The sequence below is a fragment of the Tribolium castaneum genome, chromosome 1, assembly GCF_031307605.1.
Source record: "Tribolium castaneum strain GA2 chromosome 1, icTriCast1.1, whole genome shotgun sequence".
Classification (NCBI taxonomy): Eukaryota; Metazoa; Arthropoda; class Insecta; order Coleoptera; family Tenebrionidae; genus Tribolium; species Tribolium castaneum.
Window position 1 is genome coordinate 36,917,769 of NC_087394.1, and position 27,071 is coordinate 36,944,839.

The 27,071-nt window shown below is 34.5% G+C and overlaps 5 protein-coding genes across 6 annotated transcripts; 1 reads left to right on the plus strand and 4 right to left on the minus strand.

Moving 5' to 3' along the window:
- The first annotated feature begins 210 nt into the window (after positions 1-210).
- On the plus strand, positions 211-1,232 carry Surf1 (Surfeit 1). Its single transcript, XM_967775.4, has 3 exons — positions 211-420; positions 470-591; positions 640-1,232. The coding sequence occupies exons 1-3, from the start codon at positions 268-270 to the stop codon at positions 1,217-1,219; spliced, it is 855 nt and encodes a 284-aa protein (XP_972868.1). The 5' UTR covers positions 211-267; the 3' UTR covers positions 1,220-1,232.
- On the minus strand, positions 1,230-5,385 carry pins (partner of inscuteable). Of its 2 annotated transcripts, none has more exons than XM_015977496.2 (8): positions 5,200-5,385; positions 4,906-5,138; positions 4,580-4,858; positions 4,025-4,264; positions 3,712-3,976; positions 3,522-3,662; positions 2,131-2,696; positions 1,230-1,943 (listed from the first exon to the last, which is right to left on the minus strand). In XM_015977496.2, exons 1-8 carry the CDS (start codon positions 5,242-5,244, stop codon positions 1,859-1,861), a joined length of 1,854 nt encoding a protein of 617 aa, XP_015832982.1. In that variant the 5' UTR covers positions 5,245-5,385; the 3' UTR covers positions 1,230-1,858. The 2 variants fall into 2 exon arrangements, with proteins under 2 accessions (XP_015832982.1, XP_972826.1); XM_967733.4 differs by having other exon boundaries at positions 3,483-3,662.
- Positions 5,386-5,456: 71 nt separating this feature from the next.
- Positions 5,457-6,403, minus strand: Samtor (S-adenosylmethionine sensor upstream of TORC1). Its single transcript, XM_967689.4, has one exon. It carries the CDS (start codon positions 6,401-6,403, stop codon positions 5,474-5,476), a length of 930 nt encoding a protein of 309 aa, XP_972782.1. The 3' UTR covers positions 5,457-5,473.
- Positions 6,404-6,435: 32 nt separating this feature from the next.
- On the minus strand, positions 6,436-7,449 carry RpL28 (Ribosomal protein L28). Its single transcript, XM_008192329.3, has 4 exons — positions 7,319-7,449; positions 7,019-7,112; positions 6,711-6,839; positions 6,436-6,660 (listed from the first exon to the last, which is right to left on the minus strand). Exons 2-4 carry the CDS (start codon positions 7,103-7,105, stop codon positions 6,463-6,465), a joined length of 414 nt encoding a protein of 137 aa, XP_008190551.1. The 5' UTR covers positions 7,106-7,112; positions 7,319-7,449; the 3' UTR covers positions 6,436-6,462.
- A 146-nt stretch (positions 7,450-7,595) lies between these two features.
- Positions 7,596-12,874, minus strand: Oseg1 (Outer segment 1). Its single transcript, XM_967611.4, has 14 exons — positions 12,716-12,874; positions 11,684-12,668; positions 11,354-11,635; positions 10,459-10,888; positions 10,277-10,404; positions 10,063-10,224; positions 9,856-10,013; positions 9,534-9,808; positions 9,343-9,487; positions 8,580-8,777; positions 8,251-8,525; positions 8,004-8,197; positions 7,785-7,958; positions 7,596-7,736 (listed from the first exon to the last, which is right to left on the minus strand). Exons 1-14 carry the CDS (start codon positions 12,772-12,774, stop codon positions 7,620-7,622), a joined length of 3,582 nt encoding a protein of 1,193 aa, XP_972704.1. The 5' UTR covers positions 12,775-12,874; the 3' UTR covers positions 7,596-7,619.
- Between the last annotated feature and the right edge of the window lie 14,197 nt (positions 12,875-27,071).

Here is a 27,071-nt window from a genome sequence, read left to right on the forward strand (position 1 = left end):
GCTTTTTTAAAAACAGCAAACGCCGCCATTACACACCAACAGTTGCAAACACTAGGAACTTTTGGTCAAAGGTTAGCTAAGCTGTTTATGACAAAAATTAATTTTTTTAAATAAAAAAAATAAATTCCAAAGAAAAATAACGAACAATTGTATTACAATGAGGCCCCTTTTACTAAAACAGTATTTCATTGGGGCCAATAATTGAAATAAATGATTGCGACGTGAGATGTTGGCACCTCTGACTGTGTCAACATAACCCAACAAAAAATGTTCTTAGTCCGAAATTTAAAACAGTTTTCAACGTTTAATAAACGTTGTTGCGTGTATTTCACCAAAGTTTCGTATTCTAATGCACATTCAAAGTTTGTCACCCCAAAGAGCCAAGCCAAACAAATCGGCCCTTTGGGTTGGTTCCTCCTGGTCAGGTCACTGGGTTTCACCCAATTTTACCTTAACCAGGCAATTTTAGGTCATCCCAGCCTCAACTTTCGCACTTGGGACATGGCAAGTGCAACGTAAAAAATGGAAAGAGGATTTAATCGCAAAATTACATAACTTGACTGAGGCTGATCCCGTGCAATTACCAACCGAGTCCGTACATTTCTAAGTCAATTACACAAATAACAAAATGTCTTGTAGTTTAAATGAGTTGGAAAAGTTGGAATATCGGCCGGTTCACGTCCGGGGCGAGTTTCTCCACGACAAAGAGTTATATTTAGGCCCCAGAACTTTAATTTTAAAAGGCGATTCGGCAACTAAAAGTCAACTCATGTCGACCACAACAAAGCAAAACCAGGGTTTTTTAGTCATTACACCGTTTAAATTAGCTGATCGGAATGAAACGATTTTAATAAATCGGGGTTGGGTACCTTCCAAGTGCAAAAATCCAGCGACAAGGGACAAGGGACAGGTGAAGGGGGTTGTTGATGTTGTTGGTATAGTACGTCTTCAGGAAAATCGCCCCACTTTCATACCAAAAAACCAGGAAGGCAGCAACCAATGGTTTTATCGCGATTTGAATCAAATGGCCAAGGTTACAGGAGCGCTTCCTGTGCTTCTGGAAGCCACTACTGATTTTGATACTTCTGAGGGCCCCATTGGGGGGCAAACTCGGGTCACTTTACGCAACGAACACTTGTCATATATTCTCACGTGGTATAGTTTAAGCGCAGCGACGTCTTACCTGTGGTACAAACAATTCTTAAGTCGGGTTAAATAAATGTGAAAAATTCGCTGATAAAATTTATTTTCCTACTTTGTACCATGTAAATAACAGCTTGTAACACATGAATTTTCTCATATAAATCTTTCATAAAAAGAGGAAGAAATTCAACAGTCTATTAATTAAACGTGTGGATATTTGAAACATCTTTGGCAAACATTTGTCTAGTCAACAATGTGTAAAGCATTCAATTGGACAGAGAGAAATTTCGAGATGGGACATGCAGAGAATCTGTCGCCACAGTCACAACGTTTATTTGGCACTTTGCACATTTAATACTTTAGGCGCAATAATACAATGTGGCAACAAATTTCAGGTAATCGTAACAGTGTGTTTTAATAGAGCATGTTTGGTCCTAAGTGAACGAGAAAATAGTTAAAAAAAAACAGAGAGCAATAAACTTTACCAAAAATTGATTTCGATAATCCATTACATAATAAATTCGAATATGTTAAAATAAGAAATAGATACATCAATATTATTTACTAAACATATATAAAAATATATAAAATTATAAAATAACATATACTTTACGTTAGATTTTCTCTTTTTATCGTACATGCTCCAATGGCAGTCAATCGAAATAAAAAATTCAGATATGGGGTTTTCAAATTTACTTACTCTAACTTATTCGTATTACTTCTTCTTCTTGCCCGAAGAATTGCTTTTAAAATTATTACTAATACCATTTGTTGCATGCGGGACGTTACCATTGGCCATTCTGCAACAAATAATCCAACATAATTTTTTTTGTTACACAGTTGGCAAAATAGTAGTTTATGTTTCAAAAAAAACATCGATGTTTGTCTTAAAAATAAATGTCTGTATTTAATTACATTTTCTTCATATTTTTGTGTCAAATAAATTGGTAAAAGTAGAAATATTTAGGCACAAAAGTATCAACTTGCCTGTGTTCCACTCGGGGCACAGCCGCCCTTTGATCATCCATTCTCCCCGACTGAAACCTCATAATCAACGAGATAAAATCCTCATCTGGCACAGTCGCCCCACTTTTCCTTGCCGGTGGCGGATCGGCCTCCACATCAACCGCCGGCATCGGGAGCGGCGATCTCTGATCCTCAAGTCTTGAACCTTGACAACGCACCAACTGATCCAGGAAATTATCATCGGGAACACTATTATTCCTCGATTCGGCCAACTTTTGTAACGACGATGATTGCAATCCTGGAAGATGTGGTAGTGCAACTCTTTGCTCATCCATTCTTTTGCTTTGCATTCCGGCAATCATGTCAATCAGATCATCGGGACCTTCATTTCGAGGCAGATTCACCACGTTGGTGTTTTCCTTGTTGTTGTCAACAGTGAGGGAACAACGTTGGTCGTCCATACGTTTCGATTGGAAGCGGGATAACAAATCGAAGAAGGAATCGTCATCTTCGTTTTTAGTTGGTGACGGGGCTGATTTCATTGGTGGAAGTGTGAAGCCGGGACGTTGTTTGCCGTCGGGTGTCAACTGGAAGTCGGTGTTTTGACGTCAAGTGTTGTTTAATTTATAAATTTCTGTTGGACGATGCAAAACACCGACGCGTTCACAACTAATTGATCTATTTTGCATCATCGTGAAGCGCAATAGATCGCTGTTTATTTTGTCTGTTATTTAGTACGAAAGAAGCTTGGAAAATTGCCAGATTTTTCAATGACAATATTTAGAGATTATGAAGCAAGCAAATTTCATGCAGCAAACAAAAATTTCCGTAGTGACACAGAATGCAATTAAACGTGTGTTTAGCACTTGTTGCATAAGCTATGAGTGGAAATAAACTGAAATATTATGATCACAAACTGATTTATTTGAGCTGTTTTTTTCTAAAAGTATTAATTAAATACTGAAATAAGTCATATTCGAAACTTACTCAAAACAAAAGTAAAAATACTAATGTTATTATACGGACTGTTTATAAATTAGTGTAGGATCTCAAGTGGTTTTGGAACAAGAATTCGATTAATTTTTTGTTTGTAATTATATTTTTAATTTTAAATTTTAGTTATAAGAAATAATTCAGTATATTTTATTTAAATCCGTTTGTAGTTTAGAATAAGCAACGTAATAATTTTAATGCAAATTTCCGTTGTTATTGTTTAATTTTCTTTGCAAACATAATGCAATTAGCGACACAAAAACCAAACAACGGATAAAAATAACTGCTCGTACGTTAATCGATTAAACATTACGCCACACAACAAAAAGTTACTTACGTCAAAAGAACCAGCGCAAAAATAAAAAAAAATAAACCACTACCTTAATCAGGCTAAGCTGTTCCATGCTTTCACGTCTCACCCTTTGTATCCTCTGGTGAGTGACGTCATTCTCTTTCGGGGAATCACTGTCACACGATTCGGGACTATCAGGCAAATTGAGGATTTTTCGTAAGTCAGCAATGTTCATTTTCGCTGTAGCTTCACCCATTGGATCGCCCAACTAAACCCAACTTTATTTTACACAAAAAAACAATAACAAATCGTTTTACCTCTTTACTAATTTCGAGGTGTTTTTTGGCAAATTGTAGCGCCTTTTCGTGATTACCCAACGATGCGTTTGCATTACCCAATGACCAACACGCCCTACCTTCCCCAATGCGATCGGCCAAATTTTGCGCTATCAAAAGATGTCTCAAATGATATTCAATGGCAGTTTCGTAATCTCTCAATAGCGTATAAGTGTTGCCTAAACTATAACAAGCCTGAGCTTCGACTGCATGGTCGCCTAATTCCTGGGCCAGGGCTAGAGTTCGTCTAAAAAAAAACAATTTCACTTCTAGCTATTTTTCTCTAATGGCTTACTTGTAATGATGGGCGGCTTCTTCAAACTGTCCCATAAAAATATGCGAATTTCCGAGATTACTATGTGCTCTTCTTTCGGCCGCTTTATCACCAAATTGTCTCGCTATTGATAATCTTTCTTCATGGTAATGTATCGCTTGCGCGAAATCACCCAATAAATAAAACGTATTGCCCAAATTACCACAAGCTCTTCCTTGTGCCGCTATATCGCCCAGTTCACGCATCAGTGTTAAGTTTTCCCTTGAAATAATAAGCGACCACTGATAAATATCGTATTTCTGGGAATTATTTATTGATACGAGAGGTGTGCTTATAGCGGGATTTTATGCGTTCATAAATACGAAATTAAAAAGATAACGTCAAAATATATTTCCGACAAGAAAATTATATTTTCACACTGTCCACGACAACTCATTTGAAGTTTGGAAAAATTATTAATATTTTATTTCTACTTTAACACAAGCTTTGATCAAATTTAAATTCTTCTCAGTAAAGTAAAGAAGCACAGCCTCTTCTTATCACGGTGATAAAATTCTTATCAGTGAACCAACTTACTCATAATAAGAGACAGCTTCTTGGAGACACCCTTTGACGTCATCTGAAAAATCCCCCGGATCCTTGTGCCCCACCCTCCCGATATGTTTCCCCTTGGCATGAAAAACATTTCCTAAATTATACAACGCCCTGCCTTCGCTCAACCTATCGCCCAATTCTCTCGAAAGCTCCAAATGTCGTTTACAACACACCACAGCTTCATCAAACCGCCCCATCACCTTCAGAGTATTGCCCAGATTTCCCGAAGACTTCGCCTCGCCCAGTTTATCACCCATTGTCCTAAACAAGCCACCATCAATAATTGCAACCGTTTGATTAGTCAATACCTGGCCAAAGTGAGATCATGTTTGTGATATTGCATGGCTTTGCCATAATCTCCTAGATAAAAATACGCATTTCCGAGCTGACTGTAAATAGCACTGAGCGTCCGCAAGTCGTCAGTTCCGGCCTGGATTGCGGCCTGAAAAAAAGCCACTCCTGCCCTGCAGTCGCCCGCCTTGCACAGACGCTCGCCCTCCAAGGCCAACTCTAAGCACATATTGCTCGAACCGTCATAGTCCTTAAAATTATTGTAATCAGTTGCCCGATTTGGGGCGCTTTTATAAGGAAAAGGGACACACCTGTGTTTCCACAGTCAGGTTCTCGGCACTAGCACTCAGGGACATTTTTAACGTTAATTCGATTAATTAAAGCAATTAAAAGCACTTGAGGTATGAATCACCCGCTCATTCTTTCATTGTTACGCAAATAAACAACAATAAAAACGCACAATTGTCAAAACACACAACACTCCTCTTCCTGCAACTGTCACGATTTTCAACAAATCTGGGGGAATTTGTGTTTGGGATTAGGCGGGCATATTAAATCAAACACCATCAAAGAAAAAAACAAAATTTATTCAAAACTTTGGGGCAATTCCTCGAACAAAGACACTTCACAATTATCACCACTGTCACAAACCACACCCGTGGGTGTTTCAATTTTGTTAAAATCTTGCGGGATAACAATTTCCTCGTAAAAAGGTTTCTCAATTTGTAAAAGGGCCCAACGTTGCGCGATTTCACTCTTGATACTTTTCCTGAACGCCATGCAATGCAAATAGGCTAGTTTTTCGTATTTGATGCGTGAAAAACCCATTTTGGCTAAAATAAAACGCCAAGATTTCATTATTTTTGCATTGGCTCCCACATGTTTAGAATCGGGGGTTATAATAAGTAAAATGCCTTCTGGTCTTAATAAATTGTAGGCTTTTTCGCAACAAGTGTGTCGCTGATCCGGTGAAGGCAAATATTCAAGCAAAAGACTAAAGACAACCACATCAAACGAATTTTTTTGAAGGTTATACTGATTTGAAGTTAGGTCCACATTTAAAAAATCGCACTTTAACACATCACTAGTGGCAGGGGCTATGTCTATGGGGGTGACACTGAAACACTGATATTTCGCAAAGGGGTTGAAACAACTCCCCACATCCAATAACTCGTATTGGTTTTTAACACCTAACACAAGATCAGGCACTTTTAGGTTAAGTTTCGTTGCAATTTCAACCTCACGTTGTCTCTGTTTGAATATTTCTTCGTGAAAATATTTGAGGCAAAAACTATGCACCCACTCGACTCTTGACACAGCCCTAGAGTTTGTAGTTTTCTCCCAATGATTCGTAGCCAAATTTTGCATGGCAGAGGCATATTTCGCAAGATTCTCCCCATTTTCACAATGCCTACGCCATGCGTTACCAGCCCCCATGATTTTCGCATCACTTCGCAATTTTTGGTGCACCGATTTAACAAAATTCGCTGATTGTAAATGTTCCGACGTGGCCATTTTGTAAGGTTATGTTCGAAAAATCAAACAAATTTTAATACGAAATTTTTATTAATTTCTTATTCTGGTTTCTTCGCCTTGGGTTTTTTGGCGGGGAGGGGCTTTTGTGACCTGAGGACGGCACTGGCTCTGCGAAGGGCCGCCTTGGACAAGTCAGTGCGGTATTTGTTGGCCTTCAAAAGCCTCTCAAGCTTGGCCAAAGAGCGTCTGGGGCCCGATTTCATCGTGCGTTTCACGATACATTGCCTTGGTTTATTCTAAATTAAAAAAATCAAACATGGGCCAAAAAATCATGGATTTGAATTACCTGTTTACTGGCTTTTTTGTACACGACAGTAAAGCCTTTCTTATCAGGCGCGTCCACAATACCAACGGTTTTTTTGTGGATCAGGCCGTTATATCTGTACGAACTCAAGTTTGTCAAATTGTTGGGTTCCTAAAAAAAAAAAAAAAAAAAAAATTGTGCAACATCTGAGCATGTAACTATAAATTTGATGTATTTTTTTTATAACTTCAGACTAAGTTAAGTGATCGTCACAACTTTCGGAGATCTTGGTGGTAAAAATCATCAAGTAATTTTACAAAAAAAAGTTAGTAATTTAAGTACGTACTTACAGTACTGAAAGGTTTGCCAATGTTGCGCTTTTTACGCAAAAAAGCGTTGTTATTGCGGATAATGCTCCACACTAAATGGGCAGACATTGTGTACCTGAAATAAATAGAATTTTATTGGAACTGGGGCTCAACTCCACCACGTGGTTCTTGCAAACTTTGACGTTAAATTATTACGTGTAAATATCGATTTACGCAATAATAAAACGACCAATATGAAGTTTGAACATTGGAAAATTGTTTTCTAATAAATTTCCACATTTTCTTTGTGAAAATTTGATGGAAAATTGTTGAAACACCTACCTGTAACACAACAAACTGGACAAGAGGAAAAAATGGCCGACTTGACAGCGGATGTTAGTAAAAAACGACACTAGCGTCACCACGCGCTAAATTTAAATCTGAGTAAATCACTCATTTTATCACATCTAAAGTAACAATTCACAATTTTTCACACAACAAATCACCAACTGAATCACAATTTGAAAATTATTAGGCGCTAATAACCGAATTGGCAACGGACACAAATGTTGAAAAAAAAAAACGCAATTTAATAAGGGTTCAAGTGAGAAAGAACTAATTAAACCACAACAATTATATTTTCTCACACTAATAAATCATCAACTGAGTCACTATTTAACGAATTTTCGGGCGGAGCCCGACAAAAGGGACAATAACCCTTTTGTAGTAATTGTAACTCAAAATCATCAACATGAAACGCCTAAAACAAAACTTTAGTATTTTACCACAAACGAAGCGAAAAAAAAACCTTAAAACACGAATTGCACATTGTGATTTGCAACTCGGGGAGCAAATTTTTGAAAAATTGGTAGCGTAAAGGAGGCCCCCATTTACAAATCAAAACCGAACTACTATCCATTGCTAAAAGAATTTTTTTATTGACTGTAACCGGCGAGAAATTATTGGTATCGCCTGATCCACTCTACAAAAAAACAACTTAAACTTGAACAATTCGTAATTATTGTACCTCAAGCCTTGCAGTAAACGGATCTTTTTCATCCTCTTCGTCAATATCCAATTGGAGAGTTTCCCGACATTCCGATATTTCCTGTTTCCAATTTTCCTCTTTTCCGAGATCATTAGGCGGCGTTTCAATTAAACGAACCGCTTCGATATCGCTGATTCCGTCCTGTAGGACAAACTCGACCAAAGGCAAAATTTCTACAATTACAGTAAAACTTCTCTAACACGAACTAAAAGATTCCCCGAATTACCAAAACTGACGTACGAGTGAACAAACTTTTGCCCACAATTCACACATTTATTACTCGCACTTGCTAAGGGATTATAAGTCGAGCAACGATAACACATCGGTAATAATTCTTCGGGATCGCTATAAGGCCGTGCTCGGGCCGCAATTGTTGCAATTTCGACTTGTTCTTGAAATTTTTGCGGAATTCGAAGAGTTTGCATTCGGTCTAAAATCTGTTTTGCGAGTTTATTTGCACCCAATTTGCGCGCTTGTTTCGAGAGACAGTATAAAATTGCACTAAAAATACACCACAATTAACTCGATTAATTTAAACTGAAATAATTTTTTTACAATAGAGAAATTCCTTTCGGTCTGTTGTTGTGATTGGTCTCAGTCATTAAAAATCGGGAAATATTAAATAAAGCTTCCGGCATGTAGGACGTAAAAGGCTCCTCTAAATATCGATGGACGGCATGAAAAGCGTAATAAATGCCAGCGAGGCGATCGTTTATTTCGTAATTTTCCAACATTTCGCTCTGATTGTTTGTGCTGCAATTGCGACAATAAAAATTCCCAAAAAATAAAAATAAACAAGTTATCGATTTCCATGCAAAAAAAATCAGTTTCTACTAGTTCATTGAGACTAGGATGCGAAACGACGTACAAATAATTAAAATGTATTATTTACACTAAAAAACTGCAAAATTAAAAGCCAAAAATTTTATGGAATTCAGAAAATACCGTCATCTTATACGAAAAATTTAATGTTTCATCTACACCAAATAAATTAAAATCATATATAAAGACTAATTCTAATTAGACAGACAATAAAAACGAACTTTCAATAGGAACTTCATACAATACAATACACTTGCATTGTAGATTTATTTAAGTTTTTTAAAATTCTAGTATTTACCATTTCAATTATAAATTGTGTATTTTTATTAAATCTAAAATTTGAATTCTAAACGTGTTTTTTAAAAAGGAAATTTTTAAATAATTTCTATTGTTTCAATCTGCATATTTTCAAAGCAATTGGAAGTAATTTAAAAAAATTTGTATCTCGTTTCGCCTCCTAATATTATTTATCACCCAGAAAAAAATATTAACAGACCCATCTTTGGCCAAATCCAGAAACTGTCTCGCAACAATCCAATAGTAATACCCAGCATCCTGAAACCTACACTCACTAATTGCATTATCAACCAATTGTTGTAAAACTTTAAAAGCCTCATCCGGCCTTCCGGCCTTATAAAACGCTAAAATTTGAAAATTAAGACAAAAAAACACACAATAATCACTTACCTTTTTGTGCTTGTACAAATTTGTCGTTTTCGGCCAACCAGTGAGCATACGGTACGTAAACCAAAGCCTTATATTGAGGCTGTGTCTGAACTAAAGAAAAGGCTTGAGACCATTCTTTTGCCTCGACATGAAGGGATAAAACCGAAGCTGAATCGCCCAATCGGCGATAAATTTCAGCCGCGAATGAAGGTTGATTTAAACGTTTCAAATGTTCGGCAATTGATAATAAAGCCGAACGTTCGGCTTTGTCGAGACGACGACCCAATTCGGTAAGTCTACGATTTTTTTTTATTAAAGAAAAGTGAAAAAAATTAAAAATTACTGATCGATCCATCCTTTTTCGCCGTAAATATCAATCGCAGATTGCGTATCACCGACTGATAAGTACATTTCAGCGGCTGCTTTGTGCTCATTTATGTTTTTAGCCCAATCGGCTTTTTGGCGAATCAAATCAGTGTTGTCACTCGACCCGAGATATTCCTTCAAAAATTTGGGAAAAATAAATACACCACTTTAAATGTCGGCTTACTTGTGCTAAATCAAACATTCTCAAGTCTGTATACATGGTTAAAGCTTTATGTTCCTGGCCAGCTTTTTGGTACAACCTTGCTGCCTCTTTTAATCTGCCTCTATGTGCATAAATATCACCAATCATGGCATCACGATTCGTTTCACCTTTTTTTTGTTGCTCCTTGAAACAAATTTAAACCAAAACTTAACGATACAAGAAAACACAAAATTACTTGCAAGTCTTGAATCAACTCCAAATAATGAAAATCCTGTAATTTAATAAATGCTAGTCTTGCAACTTCAAATTCGAGTGCTTCCAAGGCCGAATGACCCAATTCGTCCCAATCACCATCCGTCACACCTAAATAAAAATCATTAACTCTGATAAAATCACAAGCCCAAAAAAAACAATCACCTAAACAAGCAACTTTGTAAGCTTCATCAAACATTTTCTTATCAATATATTGATACATGGGAGCACTTAATGGTAATTCAAGTGTGACCATTGCTGCACCATTCAAACAAAATACTTTCGCTCCTGATAAACCCACAACAAAACCCATCATTTTTTGGCGATGGGCTGGAAAATCCAATACTTTTATTGCAAGTGAATTATTGCCACTGAATGCGACCATATCTTCGTATAAATTATTGAAAGCCACACTGTTTGTTCCTGGTTCTTGGTAGTATAATTCACCGGTTTTTGAGTGAAAAACTTGCAAAAGCCCCGTTTCGTCAACTACAGCCAATTTGGATTTTTTCTGGCTCAAGTCAAGGCAACGGATACCACCGTTAACTGTCACCTTGAGTAGGGGGTGGATGTTGTCTAAATGTACCTCCCAAACCTAAAAAACCCATTGGTTGGGGTACACTTTCATACCAAAACAAATTTTTAATTATTTGGATTTTAATTTTGGTTTTTTACAAGTACAAAAAAATGTTTCGTTTATTGAACAATTAATTCAAAGAGAGAAGTTCAAGATCAAAGTATTTTTGCTCATCTCGGTAAATTTTTTAGTTCGAAACACGATCGTTTCGTAAAATTTCATCAAGAATAAGCCAATAAATCCACGAAATGTGCCCTTATCGAGCAATTATGCACGTTTTTTGAACTAAAAACTGTTAAAAACTAATTAAATCAAATCAAATAAATGATAAAACTAATTTTTATTAATGACTTGAAAACTATCACAAATTTTGCGGTTTTCTTGAAACCCATCGATTTCCCGGAACATTTTACATACCTATGCTTAAAAAATATCTCAGACAAACTAGAAAAATGTTAAAGATACAGTTTTTATTACACATACCTGTCCATTTTTAAGCCCCAAAATCATTCCCTCCTTGCCCGGTGGCCCCCCAATGATTTTAATATACCTAATTGGACTCTCAAAATTCCACTCTTTCTCATTTTGTCCCGAAAAAAACATACTTTGTAATTTCTTCTCCTGACAAACAACCAAATGTTCCGTACACACAACCAAAAGACTACAGTCCAATTTTTGTGTTATTTTCTCTTTCGCCCGATAATGCATATCATTTGCATCATTCGAATACAACTCATAGATTACAACTCTTTCGGGCAATTGGACCTAAAAAAATAATTCGAAAAATGTTCGCAGTTTTTTTTTTAAACTTACAGCAAGTCGATGTTTATAAATCGCAATTTTCTTAATCAAATCTCGGCACTTGATGCGAACTTTTTGCTCGGTTATCAAGTGTTGTATAATAACATCGGTCATGTTTTCACGAAATGCGTATCGTTCCTTGTACAGACCATGAACAGTGTTGAAGATTAATTGATAGTAGGCTATTGTACCATCTTGGCACCCCATCACAACGAAATTACCAGAAGGATGAGCCGCACAACACCAAACCCATGCGTTTTGTTGGTCCCCAATGACGTCAAGTCTTATCCCATCTTTAGTGTACATCACACAAGCTTTGTTAAGTCCACTGATCAAAATGTACTCCCCTTTGGGGAAATAATTAATCCTCAAGGCCTCATAACCGATATTTCGTTCCTTTCCGACCAATTTCCCACCAAGTGTGTAAAAAGCCAAAGTTTTATTCCAATCAGCCACACACAAAACATCGGTCTGGTCCTCCTTACACGTACTCCAAGACAGGGCCCAAATTGCGGGGCTATTAGGCCGCTCAATCCTCCCTTTCTCCTCCCCTAGTTTATTCCTGATTGAAATAACCCCATTATTGAGCCCCAAAGCCAAATACTGCCCGTCGTTAGTCCACGAACAGGCGTTTATCTTAACATTGGTTTTGTGCTTTTGTACGGCTTTCTGTTCCGAGCTCCAGAACGCAAAGTCAGTGAGGGCACAAGAAGCCAATTGGTGGGACAATGGGTTAAATAAAATACACTGAACCGAGTCACTGTGACTATACTTCAGTAACCCTTCAAGTTTACTCGACCAAATAATCACAGTCTTGTCTGCACTACCACTTGCAAATTTAAGCCCGTTTTTTGCATAAGAAACCGCATGAACCTTATCTTTGTGACCTTTGAGGGTCTGAATTAGGCTACCGTCACTAGTATCGTAAACTAGGACATGATTACCGGTCGCCACAATCAACTGACTCCCATCAGGATTAAAACACAAGTCGTAAATCCTAAAAGGGCTATCAAGCAAAAAGTTTGATAAAATGAACGTACTCACGTCTGGCCCTTTTTTTCGTTGTCTTGGATTTTGTCGGCCCATTTTGGCACCGAACGCATTTTTTTTCAGACTTTTTTGCAAATATTGGAAAATTAAAATTGGTATTTGACGTTTGTGTACAATAACAAGCCGGGTTACCGTGGTAACACCTGTTGCCAACCGTCAAATCGGGCAACCAGCAATGCAATATGTCTATGCAATAGTCTAACAACCAGGCGCAATTTTGAGGAAAAGAAAGTGGTGTAAAAAAAATTGTTAAAATTGAGTTTTGTGTATTAATACCACTTATGACTAGTATCCAAATACTAGTTCGTATCGCTGAGACTAAAAGCAAAGCACAGATAATATTTTTTATCATTTTTTATCCGTGCTATGATTAAAAAATCATAATTTTTGTAAATTAATTAAATCGTTAATTAGTTTTTCCTTGTTCTTGTCGTTGTGAAAACACCTCGTTTGCGTTGAAATCTCGTTTCGTTATTTTTGAATCAGAGAAATGGGTAAAAACGTAATAAGACTTCGCTTATAATAATAGTATTCCGGAAAATTAGAGCCCGGAATGTGTTTCGCAACAAGGCTTTTCCTTCCTCAAAGGACGCATTGACATCGTTGAGCAGCCGCAAAATTTGCATTTACGACTCGAAAACCAACACATAAACCTTGTTACACTTCTATTATAAGCGAGTAATTTGAAAAATACGAACTGAACTCACGATTTATGGCTTTTATTTAAATCGAATTCATGACTATTTGAAATTGAATCGGTGAGGAATTTTGAAAGAAACAATTAATTGGAGCACTCTAGTCGACAATTTGAATAAAATAAACATTCCTGTATAATGGTCGGAAATTTTGTCTTAGATGGCAGTTTGAGATAATTTACAAGACAAGCTTTGTTTAAACAGTTTACATTATTTTTTCAAAGGAGCTGATGCGTAATTGAATAAATTCCAACTAGGCATGAATTAATGAAAGTTTAGTTCAAAGAGCTGTTAATTCAAGCAGTGTTTAAAAATTCAAATAATCGATAAATTGACTAGACAGTACAGGCTGTCGTGTTATTATGTCGTCAAGAATTTATAACCCTTGGACATTTCGAATTTTAAAGCTCGAATTTCAAGACATTATCGTTTTCCAAGTCAGCGCACAAAAGACCATTTGTCCGACAACAGATGGCCTATTTAATTCTGAAGGATAATTTTTCCATCAACTGTTAATTCCGGCTCAAAATTTAATAACCGTCTAACTTGTGCGAAATTGAATCTTGCGGGGTCTGAAGTCAGGCATGATATGGCTTTCCTATAATAAATTTAGTTTCCGAACCGAAAAATTTCGCCCCAAGGAGACGGAAAAAAGCGCAACAGATGAGTTAATAATTATCATCGGAGTCCATTCTTCCGCAAAACGCCTGACATAATTAGTTCCAACCCTCATGATATCTAGGGCTTTGTAATAACCACCACCATAAATCCGCTCTGCACGATCAATAACTTGAAGATAAATTTATAATATAAAAGTGGTCAAAAATTGTGTAAATTCCCCGAGGATGGTTCTTGATGAGGATTTAATAGAATGTGTGGTGAATTTGGAAGAGGGGAATAATTTTACCTGAGGGTTTGCTAATTTTGTTTCCACATTGTTGGAGTGGAACCACGACAGCTGGAGAGCAGAATATCTGACGATAAACTAGAAAGACGGGAAGTTAAGGGACTGACTGACGCGTGCCACCGCCTCTTATATGCTTTTAAAATGTTAACTCTGGTTTATATTTTCGGAACGACAGATGTGAGATTTTTATGAAATATAGATCAAGCGCAAAAGGACGTGAACGAGGAAAGACATGTTCGGCAGTTGCACAAAAACACACAAATCGAACATGATTTTCCACCTGAAGCCGTTTCAATAATTGAAAATATGTAACATAAAATTGCACAAAGAGTCGGGTAAAAGTATATTTTTACATTAAACTCTAACTCAGAAACGAAATACATATTTTTCTCTTTATGTGCAATAATAATTAATTAGGTAATTAAAAATAGATAAGTGTCTTGACCATTATAATTTTAAGCAAAAAATTTTGTTATAAATTTTTAAATTTTGTGAAAAGTTGGTTTAATACATAGAATGAGCCGCTGAATTCCATGAAATAAACTGTTTTGCTCAAGCTCTTATCGTTTCCAAGGAAAACTCTTAAAAACTTAAGAAAAAATGCAATTTTCATATTTTGCAATGTTTAAACGACGATTACGCCGAAACCATAAGACTTAGAGCAAAACAGAGTAACAGGGAAAAGTATTAAGAATTTTTTAACTAAACTATAGGAAAAAGTGGAACTATTTTGATCTATACCTATGCAAAATGATCCGGGGAATCGATTGGCATCGAGAAAATTACCAAATTCCCAATAGTTTTTTAGTTATGAATTTTTGCGTATATGATCTAATTTTTGCTTTTATTTGCATTTTCTCGAAAACTATAAGTCGGACAACAATATTTTTTTTTGAAAAAGATAGATAATTTAAAGAGCTTTCCAACGATAGTACACTTCATGGGGTTATCTCTGATAGTTCCGGAGCTATTGCTCGAGAAATGTTCCGGGTACGCAAAATTGACAAAAACTGCGACGAAAATTGAAAAATCAAACATCAAAAAATCGAACATATGGACTTTTTGTGGACTAAAAACAACTTTTGTGGGTTGTTAAGACATGTAGAAGTCCATAAAAATTTACTGGAGTGAGTTTAAAAAAAAAATTTTTTTTCACCTCTTTGAAGGTAAGTGTTATTACTCAGGAAATTTTAGCAAAAAAAATTGAAAATTTTAAATCTCGTAAAAAGTTGGTATAATACAGAAAATGAGCCGCTGAATTCAATGGAACAAACCGCATTGCCCTACGACTTTTAGTTTTCGAGTTATGAATTTTTTATGTTGAATAAAACTGTTCACCATAAATAGCTATGCAAAATTTAGGAAAAAAAATTTTAAATTTTTTATTCTTTTGAAAAATTGATATAATATGTAAAATGAGCCGCTGAATTCAATGGAACAAACCGCAGTGCTCTACGACTTTTAGTTTTTTTTTTATGAATTTTTTTAGTGAAAAACTTTGATCGCCTCTGTAGCCGGAACCGTTGCCCGGAGCGGCTCCGGGTTTAATCGAAAAAATAGAGAAAATTAAGCGCTATCAGATGATTTTTTGTTCGTTGCTCTAGGTCTTACAGTTTCCGAGAAAAACGCAAAAAAAGGTTTCCATTTTCGCTTTTTTTCAATTTTCAACCGCCAATTACGGCCAAACTATTAGAGTTATCGAAAAACGGAAAAATCGAGGACAACCGGAATAAAAAACTCTACAAAATAGCATAGGACTCAAGGCGATATCTCGCAAAAAATTTTTCAATTTTCAAACGCCGATTACGGCCAAACTAAAAGAGCTAGGAGAAAACGCTTTTTTAGATCGGAAAGAGCACATCAAAATCTATAAGATAGAATCGGTTTCATTTGATTTTAAGACACTTTAAAAATTGACCGATTTTAAGGTAGGGGTGTTAAATTTTTTTTAATTTTTTTTATTTTCTCATTTTTGGCTAAACTATTCGAAAAAGTGGAACTATTTTGATCCATCCCTATGCAAAATGATCCGGGGAATCGATTGGCATCGAGAAAATTGCCAAATTCCCAATAGTTTTTTAGTTATGAATTTTTTAAAATTTTACCAATTTTTGCATTTGTCTCCAATTTGCTCGAAAACTACTAGTCGGAGAACAATAATTTTTTTTGAAAAAGATAGATAATTTAAAGAGCTTTCCAACGATAGTACACTTCATGGGGTTATCTCTGATAGTTCCGGAGCTATTGCTCGAGAAATGTTCCGGGTACGCAAAATTGACAAAAACTGCGACGAAAATTGAAAAATCAAACATCAAAAAATCGAACATATGGACTTTTTGTGGACTAAAAACAACTTTTGTGGGTTGTTAAGACATGTAGAAGTCCATAAAAATTTACTGGAGTGAGTTTAAAAAAAAAAATTTTTTTTCACCTCTTTGAAGGTAAGTGTTATTACTCAGGAAATTTTAGCAAAAAAAATTGAAAATTTTAAATCTCGTAAAAAGTTGGTATAATACAGAAAATGAGCCGCTGAATTCAATGGAACAAACCGCATTGCCCTACGACTTTTAGTTTTCGAGTTATGAATTTTTTATGTTGAATAAAACTGTTCACAATAAATAGCTATGCAAAATTTAGGAAAAAAAATTTTAAATTTTTTATTCTTTTGAAAAATTGATATAATATGTAAAATGAGCCGCTGAATTCAATGGAACAAACCGCAGTGCTCTACGACTTTTAGTTTTTTTTTTATGAATTTTTTTAGTGAAAAACTTTGATCGCCTCTGTAGCCGGAACCGTTGCCCGGAGCGGCTCCGGGTTTAATCGAAAAAATAGAGAAAATTAAGCGCTATCAGATGATTTTTTGTTCGTTGCTCTAGGTCTTACAGTTTCCGAGAAAAACGCAAAAAAAGGTTTCCATTTTCGCTTTTTTTCAATTTTCAACCGCCAATTACGGCCAAACTATTAGAGTTATCAAAAAACGGAAAAATCGAGGACAACCGGAATAAAAAACTCTACAAAATAGCATAGGACTCAAGGCGATATCTCGCAAAAAATTTTTCAATTTTCAAACGCCGATTACGGCCAAACTAAAAGAGCTAGGAGAAAACGCTTTTTTAGATCGGAAAGAGCACATCAAAATCTATAAGATAGAATCGGTTTCATTTGATTTTAAGACACTTTAAAAATTGACCGATTTTAAGGGGGGGGTGTTAAATTTTTTTTAATTTTTTTTATTTTCTCATTTTTGGCTAAACTATTCGAAAAAGTGGAACTATTTTGATCCATTCCTATGCAAAATGATCCGGGGAATCGATTGGCATCGAGAAAATTGCCAAATTCCCAATAGTTTTTTAGTTATGAATTTTTTAAAATTTTACCAATTTTTGCATTTGTCTCCAATTTGCTCGAAAACTACTAGTCGGAGAACAATAATTTTTTTTGAAAAAGATAGATAATTTAAAGAGCTTTCCAACGATAGTACACTTCATGGGGTTATCTCTGATAGTTCCGGAGCTATTGCTCGAGAAATGTTCCGGGTACGCAAAATTGACAAAAACTGCGACGAAAATTGAAAAATCAAACATCAAAAAATCGAACATATGGACTTTTTGTGGACTAAAAACAACTTTTGTGGGTTGTTAAGACATGTAGAAGTCCATAAAAATTTACTGGAGTGAGTTTAAAAAAAAAAATTTTTTTTCACCTCTTTGAAGGTAAGTGTTATTACTCAGGAAATTTTAGCAAAAAAAATTGAAAATTTTAAATCTCGTAAAAAGTTGGTATAATACAGAAAATGAGCCGCTGAATTCAATGGAACAAACCGCATTGCCCTACGACTTTTAGTTTTCGAGTTATGAATTTTTTATGTTGAATAAAACTGTTCACCATAAATAGCTATGCAAAATTTAGGAAAAAAAATTTTAAATTTTTTATTCTTTTGAAAAATTGATATAATATGTAAAATGAGCCGCTGAATTCAATGGAACAAACCGCAGTGCTCTACGACTTTTAGTTTTTTTTTTATGAATTTTTTTAGTGAAAAACTTTGATCGCCTCTGTAGCCGGAACCGTTGCCCGGAGCGGCTCCGGGTTTAATCGAAAAAATAGAGAAAATTAAGCGCTATCAGATGATTTTTTGTTCGTTGCTCTAGGTCTTACAGTTTCCGAGAAAAACGCAAAAAAAGGTTTCCATTTTCGCTTTTTTTCAATTTTCAACCGCCAATTACGGCCAAACTATTAGAGTTATCGAAAAACGGAAAAATCGAGGACAACCGGAATAAAAAACTCTACAAAATAGCATAGGACTCAAGGCGATATCTCGCAAAAAATTTTTCAATTTTCAAACGCCGATTACGGCCAAACTAAAAGAGCTAGGAGAAAACGCTTTTTTAGATCGGAAAGAGCACATCAAAATCTATAAGATAGAATCGGTTTCATTTGATTTTAAGACACTTTAAAAATTGACCGATTTTAAAGGGGGGGTGTTAAATTTTTTTTAATTTTTTTTATTTTCTCATTTTTGGCTAAACTATTCGAAAAAGTGGAACTATTTTGATCCATTCCTATGCAAAATGATCCGGGGAATCGATTGGCATCGAGAAAATTGCCAAATTCCCAATAGTTTTTTAGTTATGAATTTTTTAAAATTTTACCAATTTTTGCATTTGTCTCCAATTTGCTCGAAAACTACTAGTCGGAGAACAATAATTTTTTTTGAAAAAGATAGATAATTTAAAGAGCTTTCCAACGATAGTACACTTCATGGGGTTATCTCTGATAGTTCCGGAGCTATTGCTCGAGAAATGTTCCGGGTACGCAAAATTGACAAAAACTGCGACGAAAATTGAAAAATCAAACATCAAAAAATCGAACATATGGACTTTTTGTGGACTAAAAACAACTTTTGTGGGTTGTTAAGACATGTAGAAGTCCATAAAAATTTACTGGAGTGAGTTTAAAAAAAAAAATTTTTTTTCACCTCTTTGAAGGTAAGTGTTATTACTCAGGAAATTTTAGCAAAAAAAATTGAAAATTTTAAATCTCGTAAAAAGTTGGTATAATACAGAAAATGAGCCGCTGAATTCAATGGAACAAACCGCATTGCCCTACGACTTTTAGTTTTCGAGTTATGAATTTTTTATGTTGAATAAAACTGTTCACCATAAATAGCTATGCAAAATTTAGGAAAAAAAATTTTAAATTTTTTATTCTTTTGAAAAATTGATATAATATGTAAAATGAGCCGCTGAATTCAATGGAACAAACCGCAGTGCTCTACGACTTTTAGTTTTTTTTTTATGAATTTTTTTAGTGAAAAACTTTGATCGCCTCTGTAGCCGGAACCGTTGCCCGGAGCGGCTCCGGGTTTAATCGAAAAAATAGAGAAAATTAAGCGCTATCAGATGATTTTTTGTTCGTTGCTCTAGGTCTTACAGTTTCCGAGAAAAACGCAAAAAAAGGTTTCCATTTTCGCTTTTTTTCAATTTTCAACCGCCAATTACGGCCAAACTATTAGAGTTATCGAAAAACGGAAAAATCGAGGACAACCGGAATAAAAAACTCTACAAAATAGCATAGGACTCAAGGCGATATCTCGCAAAAAATTTTTCAATTTTCAAACGCCGATTACGGCCAAACTAAAAGAGCTAGGAGAAAACGCTTTTTTAGATCGGAAAGAGCACATCAAAATCTATAAGATAGAATCGGTTTCATTTGATTTTAAGACACTTTAAAAATTGACCGATTTTAAGGGGGGGGTGTTAAATTTTTTTTAATTTTTTTTATTTTCTCATTTTTGGCTAAACTATTCGAAAAAGTGGAACTATTTTGATCCATTCCTATGCAAAATGATCCGGGGAATCGATTGGCATCGAGAAAATTGCCAAATTCCCAATAGTTTTTTAGTTATGAATTTTTTAAAATTTTACCAATTTTTGCATTTGTCTCCAATTTGCTCGAAAACTACTAGTCGGAGAACAATAATTTTTTTTGAAAAAGATAGATAATTTAAAGAGCTTTCCAACGATAGTACACTTCATGGGGTTATCTCTGATAGTTCCGGAGCTATTGCTCGAGAAATGTTCCGGGTACGCAAAATTGACAAAAACTGCGACGAAAATTGAAAAATCAAACATCAAAAAATCGAACATATGGACTTTTTGTGGACTAAAAACAACTTTTGTGGGTTGTTAAGACATGTAGAAGTCCATAAAAATTTACTGGAGTGAGTTTAAAAAAAAAAATTTTTTTTCACCTCTTTGAAGGTAAGTGTTATTACTCAGGAAATTTTAGCAAAAAAAATTGAAAATTTTAAATCTCGTAAAAAGTTGGTATAATACAGAAAATGAGCCGCTGAATTCAATGGAACAAACCGCATTGCCCTACGACTTTTAGTTTTCGAGTTATGAATTTTTTATGTTGAATAAAACTGTTCACCATAAATAGCTATGCAAAATTTAGGAAAAAAAATTTTAAATTTTTTATTCTTTTGAAAAATTGATATAATATGTAAAATGAGCCGCTGAATTCAATGGAACAAACCGCAGTGCTCTACGACTTTTAGTTTTTTTTTTATGAATTTTTTTAGTGAAAAACTTTGATCGCCTCTGTAGCCGGAACCGTTGCCCGGAGCGGCTCCGGGTTTAATCGAAAAAATAGAGAAAATTAAGCGCTATCAGATGATTTTTTGTTCGTTGCTCTAGGTCTTACAGTTTCCGAGAAAAACGCAAAAAAAGGTTTCCATTTTCGCTTTTTTTCAATTTTCAACCGCCAATTACGGCCAAACTATTAGAGTTATCGAAAAACGGAAAAATCGAGGACAACCGGAATAAAAAACTCTACAAAATAGCATAGGACTCAAGGCGATATCTCGCAAAAAATTTTTCAATTTTCAAACGCCGATTACGGCCAAACTAAAAGAGCTAGGAGAAAACGCTTTTTTAGATCGGAAAGAGCACATCAAAATCTATAAGATAGAATCGGTTTCATTTGATTTTAAGACACTTTAAAAATTGACCGATTTTAAAGGGGGGGTGTTAAATTTTTTTTAATTTTTTTTATTTTCTCATTTTTGGCTAAACTATTCGAAAAAGTGGAACTATTTTGATCCATTCCTATGCAAAATGATCCGGGGAATCGATTGGCATCGAGAAAATTGCCAAATTCCCAATAGTTTTTTAGTTATGAATTTTTTAAAATTTTACCAATTTTTGCATTTGTCTCCAATTTGCTCGAAAACTACTAGTCGGAGAACAATAATTTTTTTTGAAAAAGATAGATAATTTAAAGAGCTTTCCAACGATAGTACACTTCATGGGGTTATCTCTGATAGTTCCGGAGCTATTGCTCGAGAAATGTTCCGGGTACGCAAAATTGACAAAAACTGCGACGAAAATTGAAAAATCAAACATCAAAAAATCGAACATATGGACTTTTTGTGGACTAAAAACAACTTTTGTGGGTTGTTAAGACATGTAGAAGTCCATAAAAATTTACTGGAGTGAGTTTAAAAAAAAAAATTTTTTTTCACCTCTTTGAAGGTAAGTGTTATTACTCAGGAAATTTTAGCAAAAAAAATTGAAAATTTTAAATCTCGTAAAAAGTTGGTATAATACAGAAAATGAGCCGCTGAATTCAATGGAACAAACCGCATTGCCCTACGACTTTTAGTTTTCGAGTTATGAATTTTTTATGTTGAATAAAACTGTTCACCATAAATAGCTATGCAAAATTTAGGAAAAAAAATTTTAAATTTTTTATTCTTTTGAAAAATTGATATAATATGTAAAATGAGCCGCTGAATTCAATGGAACAAACCGCAGTGCTCTACGACTTTTAGTTTTTTTTTTATGAATTTTTTTAGTGAAAAACTTTGATCGCCTCTGTAGCCGGAACCGTTGCCCGGAGCGGCTCCGGGTTTAATCGAAAAAATAGAGAAAATTAAGCGCTATCAGATGATTTTTTGTTCGTTGCTCTAGGTCTTACAGTTTCCGAGAAAAACGCAAAAAAAGGTTTCCATTTTCGCTTTTTTTCAATTTTCAACCGCCAATTACGGCCAAACTATTAGAGTTATCGAAAAACGGAAAAATCGAGGACAACCGGAATAAAAAACTCTACAAAATAGCATAGGACTCAAGGCGATATCTCGCAAAAAATTTTTCAATTTTCAAACGCCGATTACGGCCAAACTAAAAGAGCTAGGAGAAAACGCTTTTTTAGATCGGAAAGAGCACATCAAAATCTATAAGATAGAATCGGTTTCATTTGATTTTAAGACACTTTAAAAATTGACCGATTTTAAGGGGGGGGTGTTAAATTTTTTTTAATTTTTTTTATTTTCTCATTTTTGGCTAAACTATTCGAAAAAGTGGAACTATTTTGATCCATTCCTATGCAAAATGATCCGGGGAATCGATTGGCATCGAGAAAATTGCCAAATTCCCAATAGTTTTTTAGTTATGAATTTTTTAAAATTTTACCAATTTTTGCATTTGTCTCCAATTTGCTCGAAAACTACTAGTCGGAGAACAATAATTTTTTTTGAAAAAGATAGATAATTTAAAGAGCTTTCCAACGATAGTACACTTCATGGGGTTATCTCTGATAGTTCCGGAGCTATTGCTCGAGAAATGTTCCGGGTACGCAAAATTGACAAAAACTGCGACGAAAATTGAAAAATCAAACATCAAAAAATCGAACATATGGACTTTTTGTGGACTAAAAACAACTTTTGTGGGTTGTTAAGACATGTAGAAGTCCATAAAAATTTACTGGAGTGAGTTTAAAAAAAAAAATTTTTTTTCACCTCTTTGAAGGTAAGTGTTATTACTCAGGAAATTTTAGCAAAAAAAATTGAAAATTTTAAATCTCGTAAAAAGTTGGTATAATACAGAAAATGAGCCGCTGAATTCAATGGAACAAACCGCATTGCCCTACGACTTTTAGTTTTCGAGTTATGAATTTTTTATGTTGAATAAAACTGTTCACCATAAATAGCTATGCAAAATTTAGGAAAAAAAATTTTAAATTTTTTATTCTTTTGAAAAATTGATATAATATGTAAAATGAGCCGCTGAATTCAATGGAACAAACCGCAGTGCTCTACGACTTTTAGTTTTTTTTTTATGAATTTTTTTAGTGAAAAACTTTGATCGCCTCTGTAGCCGGAACCATTGCCCGGAGCGGCTCCGGGTTTAATCGAAAAAATAGAGAAAATTAAGCGCTATCAGATGATTTTTTGTTCGTTGCTCTAGGTCTTACAGTTTCCGAGAAAAACGCAAAAAAAGTTTCCATTTTCGCTTTTTTTCAATTTTCAACCGCCAATTACGGCCAAACTATTAGAGTTATCGAAAAACGGAAAAATCGAGGACAACCGAAATAAAAAACTCTACAAAATAGCATAGGACTCAAGGCGATATCTCGCAAAAAATTTTTCAATTTTCAAACGCCGATTACGGCCAAACTAAAAGAGCTAGGAGAAAACGCTTTTTTAGATCGGAAAGAGCACATCAAAATCTATAAGATAGAATCGGTTTCATTTGATTTTAAGACACTTTAAAAATTGACCGATTTTAAGGGGGGGGTGTTAAATTTTTTTTAATTTTTTTTATTTTCTCATTTTTGGCTAAACTATTCGAAAAAGTGGAACTATTTTGATCCATTCCTATGCAAAATGATCCGGGGAATCGATTGGCATCGAGAAAATTGCCAAATTCCCAATAGTTTTTTAGTTATGAATTTTTTAAAATTTTACCAATTTTTGCATTTGTCTCCAATTTGCTCGAAAACTACTAGTCGGAGAACAATAATTTTTTTTGAAAAAGATAGATAATTTAAAGAGCTTTCCAACGATAGTACACTTCATGGGGTTATCTCTGATAGTTCCGGAGCTATTGCTCGAGAAATGTTCCGGGTACGCAAAATTGACAAAAACTGCGACGAAAATTGAAAAATCAAACATCAAAAAATCGAACATATGGACTTTTTGTGGACTAAAAACAACTTTTGTGGGTTGTTAAGACATGTAGAAGTCCATAAAAATTTACTGGAGTGAGTTTAAAAAAAAAAAATTTTTTTTCACCTCTTTGAAGGTAAGTGTTATTACTCAGGAAATTTTAGCAAAAAAAATTGAAAATTTTAAATCTCGTAAAAAGTTGGTATAATACAGAAAATGAGCCGCTGAATTCAATGGAACAAACCGCATTGCCCTACGACTTTTAGTTTTCGAGTTATGAATTTTTAATGTTGAATAAAACTGTTCACCATAAATAGCTATGCAAAATTTAGGAAAAAAAATTTTAAATTTTTTATTCTTTTGAAAAATTGATATAATATGTAAAATGAGCCGCTGAATTCAATGGAACAAACCGCAGTGCTCTACGACTTTTAGTTTTTTTTTTATGAATTTTTTTAGTGAAAAACTTTGATCGCCTCTGTAGCCGGAACCGTTGCCCGGAGCGGCTCCGGGTTTAATCGAAAAAATAGAGAAAATTAAGCGCTATCAGATGATTTTTTGTTCGTTGCTCTAGGTCTTACAGTTTCCGAGAAAAACGCAAAAAAAGGTTTCCATTTTCGCTTTTTTTCAATTTTCAACCGCCAATTACGGCCAAACTATTAGAGTTATCGAAAAACGGAAAAATCGAGGACAACCGGAATAAAAAACTCTACAAAATAGCATAGGACTCAAGGCGATATCTCGCAAAAAATTTTTCAATTTTCAAACGCCGATTACGGCCAAACTAAAAGAGCTAGGAGAAAACGCTTTTTTAGATCGGAAAGAGCACATCAAAATCTATAAGATAGAATCGGTTTCATTTGATTTTAAGACACTTTAAAAATTGACCGATTTTAAGGGGGGGGTGTTAAATTTTTTTTAATTTTTTTTATTTTCTCATTTTTGGCTAAACTATTCGAAAAAGTGGAACTATTTTGATCCATTCCTATGCAAAATGATCCGGGGAATCGATTGGCATCGAGAAAATTGCCAAATTCCCAATAGTTTTTTAGTTATGAATTTTTTAAAATTTTACCAATTTTTGCATTTGTCTCCAATTTGCTCGAAAACTACTAGTCGGAGAACAATAATTTTTTTTGAAAAAGATAGATAATTTAAAGAGCTTTCCAACGATAGTACACTTCATGGGGTTATCTCTGATAGTTCCGGAGCTATTGCTCGAGAAATGTTCCGGGTACGCAAAATTGACAAAAACTGCGACGAAAATTGAAAAATCAAACATCAAAAAATCGAACATATGGACTTTTTGTGGACTAAAAACAACTTTTGTGGGTTGTTAAGACATGTAGAAGTCCATAAAAATTTACTGGAGTGAGTTTAAAAAAAAAAATTTTTTTTCACCTCTTTGAAGGTAAGTGTTATTACTCAGGAAATTTTAGCAAAAAAAATTGAAAATTTTAAATCTCGTAAAAAGTTGGTATAATACAGAAAATGAGCCGCTGAATTCAATGGAACAAACCGCATTGCCCTACGACTTTTAGTTTTCGAGTTATGAATTTTTTATGTTGAATAAAACTGTTCACCATAAATAGCTATGCAAAATTTAGGAAAAAAAATTTTAAATTTTTTATTCTTTTGAAAAATTGATATAATATGTAAAATGAGCCGCTGAATTCAATGGAACAAACCGCAGTGCTCTACGACTTTTAGTTTTTTTTTTATGAATTTTTTTAGTGAAAAACTTTGATCGCCTCTGTAGCCGGAACCATTGCCCGGAGCGGCTCCGGGTTTAATCGAAAAAATAGAGAAAATTAAGCGCTATCAGATGATTTTTTGTTCGTTGCTCTAGGTCTTACAGTTTCCGAGAAAAACGCAAAAAAAGTTTCCATTTTCGCTTTTTTTCAATTTTCAACCGCCAATTACGGCCAAACTATTAGAGTTATCGAAAAACGGAAAAATCGAGGACAACCGAAATAAAAAACTCTACAAAATAGCATAGGACTCAAGGCGATATCTCGCAAAAAATTTTTCAATTTTCAAACGCCGATTACGGCCAAACTAAAAGAGCTAGGAGAAAACGCTTTTTTAGATCGGAAAGAGCACATCAAAATCTATAAGATAGAATCGGTTTCATTTGATTTTAAGACACTTTAAAAATTGACCGATTTTAAGGGGGGGGTGTTAAATTTTTTTTAATTTTTTTTATTTTCTCATTTTTGGCTAAACTATTCGAAAAAGTGGAACTATTTTGATCCATTCCTATGCAAAATGATCCGGGGAATCGATTGGCATCGAGAAAATTGCCAAATTCCCAATAGTTTTTTAGTTATGAATTTTTTAAAATTTTACCAATTTTTGCATTTGTCTCCAATTTGCTCGAAAACTACTAGTCGGAGAACAATAATTTTTTTTGAAAAAGATAGATAATTTAAAGAGCTTTCCAACGATAGTACACTTCATGGGGTTATCTCTGATAGTTCCGGAGCTATTGCTCGAGAAATGTTCCGGGTACGCAAAATTGACAAAAACTGCGACGAAAATTGAAAAATCAAACATCAAAAAATCGAACATATGGACTTTTTGTGGACTAAAAACAACTTTTGTGGGTTGTTAAGACATGTAGAAGTCCATAAAAATTTACTGGAGTGAGTTTAAAAAAAAAAAATTTTTTTTCACCTCTTTGAAGGTAAGTGTTATTACTCAGGAAATTTTAGCAAAAAAAATTGAAAATTTTAAATCTCGTAAAAAGTTGGTATAATACAGAAAATGAGCCGCTGAATTCAATGGAACAAA

Bases quoted from the DNA above. Each gene is read 5' to 3' on its own strand.
- pins (XM_967733.4), bottom strand. From the start codon at position 5,244: ATGTCCCTGAGTGCTAGTGCCGAGAACCTGACTGTGGAAACACAG. The intron at 4,859-4,905 runs GTATTGACTAAT...TGGCTTGTTTAG, and splicing joins CATGATCTCACTTTGGCCAG to GACAATGGGTGATAAACTGG. The intron at 2,697-3,482 runs GTAGTGGTTTAT...ACCGACTTCCAG, and splicing joins AACAGCTTAGCCTGATTAAG to TTGACACCCGACGGCAAACA.
- Surf1 (XM_967775.4), top strand. From the start codon at position 268: ATGTTCTTAGTCCGAAATTTAAAACAGTTTTCAACGTTTAATAAACGT. The intron at 421-469 runs GTCAGGTCACTG...AGGCAATTTTAG, and splicing joins CTTTGGGTTGGTTCCTCCTG to GTCATCCCAGCCTCAACTTT. The intron at 592-639 runs GTCCGTACATTT...AATGTCTTGTAG, and splicing joins CCCGTGCAATTACCAACCGA to TTTAAATGAGTTGGAAAAGT.
- Samtor (XM_967689.4), bottom strand. From the start codon at position 6,403: ATGGCCACGTCGGAACATTTACAATCAGCGAATTTTGTTAAATCGGTG.
- RpL28 (XM_008192329.3), bottom strand. From the start codon at position 7,105: ATGTCTGCCCATTTAGTGTGGAGCATTATCCGCAATAACAACGCTTTT. The intron at 6,840-7,018 runs GTAAGTACGTAC...TTTTTTTTTTAG, and splicing joins TTGGCAAACCTTTCAGTACT to GAACCCAACAATTTGACAAA. The intron at 6,661-6,710 runs GTAATTCAAATC...TTTTTAATTTAG, and splicing joins ACAAAAAAGCCAGTAAACAG to AATAAACCAAGGCAATGTAT.
- Oseg1 (XM_967611.4), bottom strand. From the start codon at position 12,774: ATGCGTTCGGTGCCAAAATGGGCCGACAAAATCCAAGACAACGAAAAA. The intron at 10,405-10,458 runs GTGATTGTTTTT...ATTTTTATTTAG, and splicing joins TTACAAAGTTGCTTGTTTAG to GTGTGACGGATGGTGATTGG. The intron at 8,526-8,579 runs GTAAAAAAATTA...GTGTATTTTTAG, and splicing joins CCGAAAGGAATTTCTCTATT to TGCAATTTTATACTGTCTCT.